The sequence below is a fragment of the Hevea brasiliensis genome, chromosome 17 (genome assembly GCF_030052815.1).
Source record: "Hevea brasiliensis isolate MT/VB/25A 57/8 chromosome 17, ASM3005281v1, whole genome shotgun sequence".
NCBI classification, from domain to species: domain Eukaryota; kingdom Viridiplantae; phylum Streptophyta; class Magnoliopsida; order Malpighiales; family Euphorbiaceae; genus Hevea; species Hevea brasiliensis.
This window is the reverse complement of record NC_079509.1, coordinates 46844579-46854413: the sequence shown is the minus strand read 5'-3', so window position 1 is coordinate 46854413 and position 9835 is coordinate 46844579. Positions and strand designations below refer to the sequence as shown.

At 28.3% G+C, this 9835-nt stretch overlaps 1 protein-coding gene across 1 annotated transcript; it reads right to left on the bottom strand.

Moving 5' to 3' along the window:
• Positions 1–8878: 8878 nt before the first annotated feature.
• LOC131175420 (uncharacterized) lies at positions 8879–9413 on the bottom strand. The gene is made up of 2 exons (XM_058139692.1): positions 9247–9413; positions 8879–9139 (listed from the first exon to the last, which is right to left on the bottom strand). Exons 1-2 carry the CDS (start codon positions 9343–9345, stop codon positions 8894–8896), a joined length of 345 nt encoding a protein of 114 aa, XP_057995675.1. The 5' UTR covers positions 9346–9413; the 3' UTR covers positions 8879–8893.
• Positions 9414–9835: the final 422 nt, after the last annotated feature.

The window sequence follows — 9835 nt, the reverse complement described above, 5'->3', positions numbered from 1 at the left end:
ATTGACTCTAAATTGAAGAGTTCAAATTGAGTCTTGCCAAACTTTTTACAAGTAGTGTAAAAGGTGTTAGGCCACCGCAAAAATTTAAGTAGCATATATATATATATTTAAGTAGCATATATATATAATCATACTTTGTCTTAATAAATAAAACGTCTTAATAAATAAAATTTATAATATTTATATTGATGATATCCATCATAACACAAAGGTAATTGAATAGACTACGTTGGTTGGCTTTAAATTATGGAAAATTACTATTTAATTTTTATATTTTTATAAAGTTAGTTATTTATTTTTAAATTTTAGAAAATATATTATTTACTCTTTATATTTTTTTTTTGTTAAATTATATAATTTTTCTGTTAAATTTTTCATTAGTCAAAGAAATTTAATGCTAGTCAAATTATTATTTAGTATTTATATTTTAGTGAAACAAATTAATTGATCATAAATTTTGAAAAATATATTAATTAGTCATTGTAATTTAATTTGGTTAACTCTTTAGTTCTTCCTATTATTTTGCAATTTTGTTAGACTATTTAATCTCTCTACCAAAATTTTCATTAGTTAAATAAATTTTGTGACACCCATTACTCGTCTATAGTGTAACCGAGCGAGGCATGTCACACTCGGTGCCAGAGCGCTTTAACTTATCTTATTTCATTTTTTAGTAATTACATTTTATTTTATTTATTTAGGGTCAATTTATTAACTGGAGAAACTAACGGAGTTTCTTCTAATTTATTCATAATTTTGACGATTTTTACCTATTAAAAATCTCAACAATAATTTCAAATATATGTAACTTTTGCCAATCTCAAATCTCATCTCAATATTGGAAACTCATAATTTCATACATAAAAAGATGCATACTCAAATTTCATAAATAAAATATGCAAATCTCATTAATTACATAATTTATAATAATTACATGAGTTTATAATTTACATAGCAAAAATTAATATCTAATACAAAATACAAAATTTCTGATGAAGCCTAGTGGTCCTACCAAAATACATTGCATGGATGAGGTGATACCGGACTACACTGATGCAAATCAAACTCTATCTCCCAGTCGAAGGCCTACTGGGCTCTCTCTCTCTCTATCTCTAGTACCTATGCGTGGCAAAAAGCAACGTGTTAAGCATAAAACTTAGTGATGTCAATATAATATAAAAATAGACTAAATAATTAAATATGTAGAAATTGTGTTATTTATTCATGCAGATCAAATTTTTTGTAATTATTTATAATATTCTTAATTTAATGATTTTTATTTTCATTATTCAGTTATAAATTTTTAAGACTAATTTTAGTTTCCCAAGTAACCTATACCAGTTGACCGGACTGGATAAACGGGTAAATTAGCATTAAGTACCTAGTACCTCGGGCTGTCACACTATCGGTCACAGAGTGTCTCTACGTGTGCAATAGAATGGCTAACAAGCCATAATAGGAATCAGGCATAAAGCCAAGTATGTCCAAGAATAGCAAAATAGCCAAAGACCATAATATCACAAAATGACACTAAAGCCATGAATCACGAAATGGCATAAAGCCATAGGCAGTACTGCAATCGGAACCCTATTGGTATGCTAACATATCCAAACCAATCATATTAGGCATACTAGGGTATATTAACAAAGTTAGGTTTTGGTTCCTTGGATTTGATATTATGGGGATAAATTTCAATAACTGTCCCTAAACTTATATAGTTGTAATACTACAGTCCTTTAACTTTAAAATGTAATATAAAACTCTATAAACTTTCAAATTTTATACAGTAAAATCCCTCTGACTTTCAATTGTTGATTTTTCAGTTAGAAACAGATGTGAATAGCTCCCACATGGTGCTTAGTCAACATTTCACTCTTCTCTCTTATACAAAATGTAAAATTATTCTCTTTATGCATGAAAATTTATTTTGTCTATAGAGAGAAGAAGTATTCAATTTACATATGGCTTGAGAGAAAAAAAGAAAAATATTGACTAAACTCCATTCTGGAACTGTCCAGACCAACGTCTAACTGAAAAATTGGTAATTGGACATTAAAAAGATTTTACTGTGCAAAATTTGAAAGTTGATGGGGTTTCATATTACATTTTTAAGTTAAGGGACTATAATGTTACAACTAAATAAGTTCAAGGACAGTTATCAAAATTTATCCGGTATTATGGTGGTTATTATTTGTATTACTATCCATTTAAAATGTTGACTTTTTCATAAATAATAGATATACAAATTTTGAACACATGGTCATACCACATTTTAGGTCACAAATTTGTTGGCATTGGTTGCCAATTGCTATTCAAGGCTTATTAGAAGAAATTTCAAATTTTCATACTTCATTACCTATATTTATTATTCCATTGGACCATTTTACAGTGAGAATTTGGCTAAACTTTCTTTATCAAAGTTGTTCTTTAATGTCTCTAATTTAATTTCATTTTTGAATCACTCTATTTGAAGTTTTGTAGCTCATGTTATGACATTTTTACCATAACTGGCCTAGATTGGTCCATGTCCAGAATTTCTAGACAATTTTGGTTCTGACAGTTTTAGTGAGTTAATTTTGGTCAACAATTTGAGTTGGTTATGGTTAGAATTTGAGTTTCTATTTTTCATGAAAGTTATTCTACTATGTCTAAACTTTCCATGGGTTCAAGAATCAGGTCATTTGGACTTCTTTACACAAAGTTATGGCAATTTGACCAAATACTGTTCATTTGATCATTTTTCTAGGTCAAGATTTTGGATACCCGGATTCATGCAAATTTTAGGTCACTTTAGGTTGGTTTTCTGGGCAAGATCTCTTATGAGAAATGTGGCATTATGTCCCTAGTTTCACCTCCAATTGGCCTTACACCAATTGAAGTTACACAAGTCAACTTATAGCTGGCCAAACCCACTGGACTCAAATTCAGAATTTCTGGCACATAGGGTAGCATATCCAATTCATTATCTTATGCCACAATCAACTCCATTTTATAGTCAAACCTTATCAAATGGTCACTAATTGACCATTAGAACATTAATTCATCAACAAATTAGCAAAATCCTAATTTTTTTTCAAACCCTAATTCCCAAAGTTTCAAATCTTACACTACACATACAAATTAAAGTTCTAATCTCTAAATTCACATCAAGGCCATCACTAACAATCTTTAATTCAACTAAAAGTCATCAAAACCCTAGCATACTCGTGGCTGCCGAAAATTAAGGAAGGTCTAACATGCATAATTTGTTTTAATTCTAACAATTTCCCACTCAATTCATGATCCTAACAAAGAATATATACAGAGAGAGGAGAGAATTAGCACTAACCTTTTGTAGCACAATCCTAAGATGTCCAACTCTTCACTTTCTCTTAAATTCTTGGCAGTCAAACACCTTAGCAAGGTTAGGTGGCAAGTTTTGATGAAGGAAGCTATGAGTTTTATGGTGAGAAATCAAGTAATTTGAAGGCTAATAAAGAAAGAACTATGGAGGAGTGAGAGAGGGAGTTTTCGGCCAAGCTATGGAAGGAGGTAGAAGAAGCTGATTTTTATTTTAATTTGTCTCTTTTTTGCCTTTTATACTTAGTCTTGTTTAATTATGATTGGCTAAGAAATTTTTAATGGCATCATCATGACTTATGCATGATGTCATAATTAGATTTTTAATTTCATTTGTTTTAGTTTCTTTTCCTCTCTTCCCTACCCATTTTTAATTAAATTTTCATCAATATTTATTCACATTTTATGTCTTATACCTCACTTACTTAAATGGACAAGTTGATAAAAAATCATCTCTGAAGGTGAAATGACCAAAATGTTATTCGTTTTGCTTACCGAGTTAAAATTGTCTGTACCGATTTACAAAATTTTCTTAGCATTTTCTTAGCATTCTATTGTCATATGAACTTCAATAATTCTTCACTGGAGTCTCAAAAATTATTTCACAGGGTTTTCCACTGGTCTAGAGTCGCTAACTGTCTTCACAGCCGCTTCCCGTTAGGGTTACCCATCGCCATAGTTTCGACTCATTTAACCTTCTTGCATTTCATTTCTTAAATTTTTCTTTAATTTTTTTGTCATTATTTGAGTTATTTATGACTCCTCACTCTATTTTAAATATAGTTCCAGAAATTCTGACTGTCCGGACAGACATTGGTCATCGGAACAGTAGAATATACGGACTATCTAAAGTGAGGACGTTACAAATTTAATATTAATCAAACTACTATTTAGTTCATTTAATGTAGTAAAATTAATTAGTTGCCTATATTTCGAAGAAAAAAAATTAATTAGTCCTTATAATTTAGTTTGATTAACTTTTTAATCCTTTCTATTATTTTTTTATATCAAAACTGTCATAACCCTCTTTCCTTATTTCTCTCTTATTCTCATTTATTTCTCTCTTGCCATCTTTCTTTCCCTACATCTTTAATTAACCATAGCAATATGGAAATTAAATGAAATACTTAAAAAAATTTAAAAAAATTTAAACTCAATTTTAATTTTTAAACAATAAAATTTTATTTTTATCTAGAATTATAATTTTTTCAAAAATATTATGTTTTCAAAATTTAGGAACTAATTAACTAATTAATATCACAAAAATAGATAAATTAAATATTATTATTTTTAAAATAGATAGCCTAACAAATTAATTTCATAAAATAAAGAAGTTAAATAATAATTTGATATATATTGATTAATAAAAAGAATTTAATAAATAAATTAAATAATTTAATAAAAATAAAATATAAAAAATAAATAATATATACTTTAAAATATAAGTAGTGGTTAAATAAAAATTTTTTCTTTAAAAATTTAAAAGTCCAACCTGTCTATTTTCATGCATAGCTCCGCATCCCCCGGAGAAGCTGTGTTTAACACAACACTTCCTTATCTGTCAGTTGTCTACGAAGGAGAGGGAGATAGACACGTAGAGGATATGGGAGGAGGCAAGGTTTAATTTAGAGACGGAGAAAGAGCGAGAGAGATAGAGGCAGAGACCGCCAAGTTTGAAGAGCATGTGTGGTCACATCCAAAGGTTGTGATGATTATCAAGATCAAAACCTGATCAGTGAAAGATCCTAATCTCCACGCATTTTACTCACGCGCTAACTTCACTGTTTGGCACCCTCTCTCCCATTTACACATTTCATTTATTTTGTTTCCCAGAGGTGAAAAACTCTTTTTTTTTTTTTCTTTCTTATTGAATTTATCATTTTTATTGTCTGCAATGATAAAAATAGAAAATGAGAAATTTTATTTATGTAAATTTTAAAAAAGTTGGTTTTCTTTCTATAAAAATTGAAGTTAGAAAAAAATAATTTTGTGAGTTTTATTTATTGAATAATGTAATTCTTAAAAATAATATAATTTATTTTACTTTTTATTTTTATTATTATATTATTTAAATTCAATTTATTACAAATCTAAAGCATAATAATTATATAAAAAATTATATTATCAAGAAGTTTTTCAACATAAAAATTTAAATTAATAAATAAGAATTTTAAAAATAATTATATATTTTTTTATTTTACTCTCGAAAGCCTACTTACTTTAAAATATTAATGAGTAGACCCATTTTATTTTATATTAAAATATTTAATTAATAAATAAATTAACTAAATTTAAGACTCTATAATTATATTAAAAAATTACTTAAAATTTAAAAATTTAAATTTATAAATAATGACTCGAATTATAATTTTATATTTCTCTATTACATATTACGTGGCACTGCAGTCAATCTCTTTGGTGCAGGTGAAAGAAGACGAAGAAATTAATTTGGCTTGCATACTATATCATCTGTCTTATTGGAATAATTGCTGCTCACCATCTCGGTGCTCCAAAACTGTAGCAACAACTCACCGGAGAAACCCTATCTCTTAGATATAATTACACGAAAACAAGGTCTCCTGTTTATACTCCTAATAAAACAAATCTCAATGGAAATCCTCCTTTCATTATATAAAAAAAATGAAAAAATCTAGAAAAAATAGAGATAAAAACCTATTATGTGTTTGGAAGGCTAATTTTTATGGTTAGTTCTTAAATTTTGTTTAATATTTTAATTTTATTTTTTAATTTTAATTTATTATTAAAAATTTTTAAAATTTTAATTTTATTTTGTAAAAATTCACATAGCATGTTATTGTAGGGTTTTAGATAAAAAAATAAAATTATTTTTTTACTTTATTTCTTTTCACATTAAAGAAAAAAAACCAATCACTTCAATTATTATTTTAATTTATTATAAAAATATTAATGTTATCCTAATAATCTACTTTTTAAAAAAGAGAATTTACCTTTTTATCAGAAAATATTAAATATATATTTGTAAATGTTATTTTATAGTTTTGAGAAATTTTTTAATATAAAAATATGTTACTATAAGTTAAAGTGATTTTTCGTAAAATAAAATTAAAATTTAAGAATTATTTAATAATAAATTAAAATTAAAAAATAAAATAAAATAAAATATGAAATAAAATTAAAGGCCGACTATAAAAATTACTACGGTCGATAGCCACTTGCTTGCTTAAGTAGCCTCTTAATAAATATTAGGGCATGTCACATGGATATGCAAGAGTGGTCATGGTGCTTGCTTGTTCAGGCAGACTACTGAAAGAAAGTAGCTAGCAATGATACCCCACCATTCAATGCTGAAATTTTGATTAACCATCTTAGCAGAGATTTATTGAGTCAATTTTAGCAGGATCATGTGATTCAAATTTAAAAATTCACAATTTTAGAGAGAAATTTAATACCATTAAACTAAGTATGTATTTGGTGTCAATGATAGTAATTAAACATTAAAAAAATAAACTTAAATTGAAAATCTCAATATTTAAAGACATAATTATAATTTCAAATTATTTATTATTTCTTTTAAAATATATACAAAATTAATTTAAATTTGCATAAAAATTATATAAATTTAAATATAAATATTTAATCGAATAATTTATTTTAATTTATTTTTATATAAATTTAAATAGAATGATCAAATTCTTTTTTTTTATCTGGATTTTGATATCACTCACTTATATCTTAAATTCAAAATGGGGAAATTGACCGTACAAGGGTAATATGGAAACAAAAATATTAAAATTGGGCGCGATGTGAAAAATTTACCTGATTGGGGTTGAAAAAGTCAGGAGTGTAAAAATGCTATTACTAGTAGCGTTTTAATATCCAAAACGCTATTAATAATAGCGTTCAAAAACCTCATCGTCAAAACGCTAATGATAATAGCGTTTTAGTATCAAAACGCTAGTGACAATAGCGTTTCTATGTTACACATTTCAAAACGCTACTATGAGTTGCGATTTTAATCCACAACTCCAATCCACTGCTACGCGTAGCGATTTTGTCCAAAAAATAATAACTTATTTTTTATTTTTTTAAATATAATAGTTTTGTAAATTTAAAATATTAAAGTGTAAAATTGTCATTGTATTAAATTAACAAAAAATATGTAGTATAATTTTTATTAAAGTGTAAATAATTATTTTTATATATTTAAGGAAATTAAATGTTAAATGTAAAAGGGTATTGTGCAATTTCAAATTACTAGAAATTTTATGTGAAAAAAATAAAAAATATATGTACTATAATTTTTAAAAAAAATATGTGAGTTTTATAAAATAAAAATATTATTTGAACTAAATTTTTTGAATAAAAATTTAAATTGTAATTATTAAAAGAATAATTAATTTTATAGATTTAAAGAAATGAAATGTTGTACAATTGAATGAAAAGTATTCTGTATGCAGCAAGCCAGCTTAATTAGCATCCTGAGGCCATACTCGTATATGTAGATATAAAAATTTATAATAATTAATACACGTTAAAAAAATTAAAATTGTTTAAATATAATTTCATAAAATATTTGTAATATATAAAAAAAATAAGAAATTAAGTAAAATTCGTTGCTTTAATATTAATTTTTATTCTTATTATAATTAGGAATAATTTATTTTGTTGATAGCAATTAATAAATTTAAATTTTAAAAGAAATTAAATTATTATTTATTATGTGTTAGCATGTATAACAATATAAAATTTAAATACTGTAATTGATTTTCAGTTAGTGCCAAATTAAGTTATTAAAAATTTGTAGGAAATTTAATTGGGCAAAAAATATAAAAATTGTCACTGCATATTGTAGCAATTGACTTCAAGCGAGAAATAACTTGAGAGAAGTATTCATAATTAATATATAAATGATAACAAATATTTAAATAAGTCATGTGCCACAATCAGGTCTTCGTATATGTCGTCTCGGTCGAAGAACTCGATGTTCTCCCCCTTTTTAATGTTCTGCTGGATGACCTTGTGCATCTTTGGGTTGGCTAGCTTGCCCTTGATGTTGTCCCGATGATTCCCCCCCTGCAGTATAATGCACAGCACTTTGTTCATGGTATCCAAATAGACCCGCAGCAGATGGAATATGGCCTAAGGCACCAAAATGATATGGTGCAAAGTATTGTTCTGACCCATATCCACTAAATTAACCTGACGTATAGTGTGATGGCCCAATGCTTGATGGTCTGCCAAATGGAGCAAATAAGCCGCCGAATGGTGTTTGCGGTTGTTGACTCTCAGTAAAGTCGAATGTGCTTCTATTTTGCATTTGAGTTTGATATGACATCCATGGTGCTGATGGGCCAGGCATTGATGGGGTAGCCATCCAACCAGTGTAATGAGTGGGGATAGTTGCTGAATATGGTTGGAATATATTGGATGGAGCAGGGTCAGATGGTGTAGGAGCTGAGGGAATAGGATCAGAATGATCAGGCGCTGATGTGATGCAGTAAGGGTGGAATGCAACAGGTGGGGGCAAAGCATCATCGGGAGGAGAGGCTGGACGCACTGGATGTTGACGACGTCAAGCAGGACGTGATTGGCGTCGTGCTGCTCTATGTGAGGGCTCAGGCTGGTTGATGGGTTGGTCCTCTTCTAATTCATCATTAAAGGTTGTTGCTTGAGGTGCGGACTGAGGAGGTGGCATTTGGCAAAGCCGACTTTCTTCCTCTAGAGCAATCATCATTTTTCTTAATGTATGTTTAACTTCAGCCACATTTTCTGTTGATGGGTTCTGTAATTTTAGCAAACAATCCTCAATTGCATCCTCCTGTAAAAATATGAAGTCCATTGTTACAGTTTGTGTTAAACACTGTAATTAAAAATTATTATTACTAAGTATTTAATAATGAAAAAATATGTATTGTAAATAATTACCACACAACCAATGGCAGCTCCACTTATTGAGATCCAACGTCTTGCAACTCGACGATACCACTCCATATATTCAGAATGATGGTGGAGTGGTTGTGCCATTTCTTGCCCTTGAACAATGTAATGTTCTCGCCTATTCCAACGATTAATGTATGTCGCATGGTAGTGCGCCCAATTACTCTCACTAAATCGGAGAGTAATCTCATGCAACTCATCTGTTTGCATCGATCGTCGTGAAATAGGTTGGGCCAAACCAAACTGCCTCATCACTCTATCAGGCTGGTGCCATTCAATAATATGGAAGCAAATTAATGGCACCACTACTTTCCATATGGGACGGCCCTGTATATACATTTCGGGCAACTCATCCAACAATTCCTCATTATATGGTTCCCATGTAATCTGCAAGTGAATATGAGCAAAACATGAAGTATTAAATTTGCAAGACATAAAGTGATTATAAATATAGGAAAAAAATATAACACTATTTTAAGTCAAATTTTGAGAATTTTGATTTACATCTTCAGGTCGCATTCGATCAAGATTATACCGAATTTGTTATAGTACATGGGTTGTAACTTCAGTGATCCAT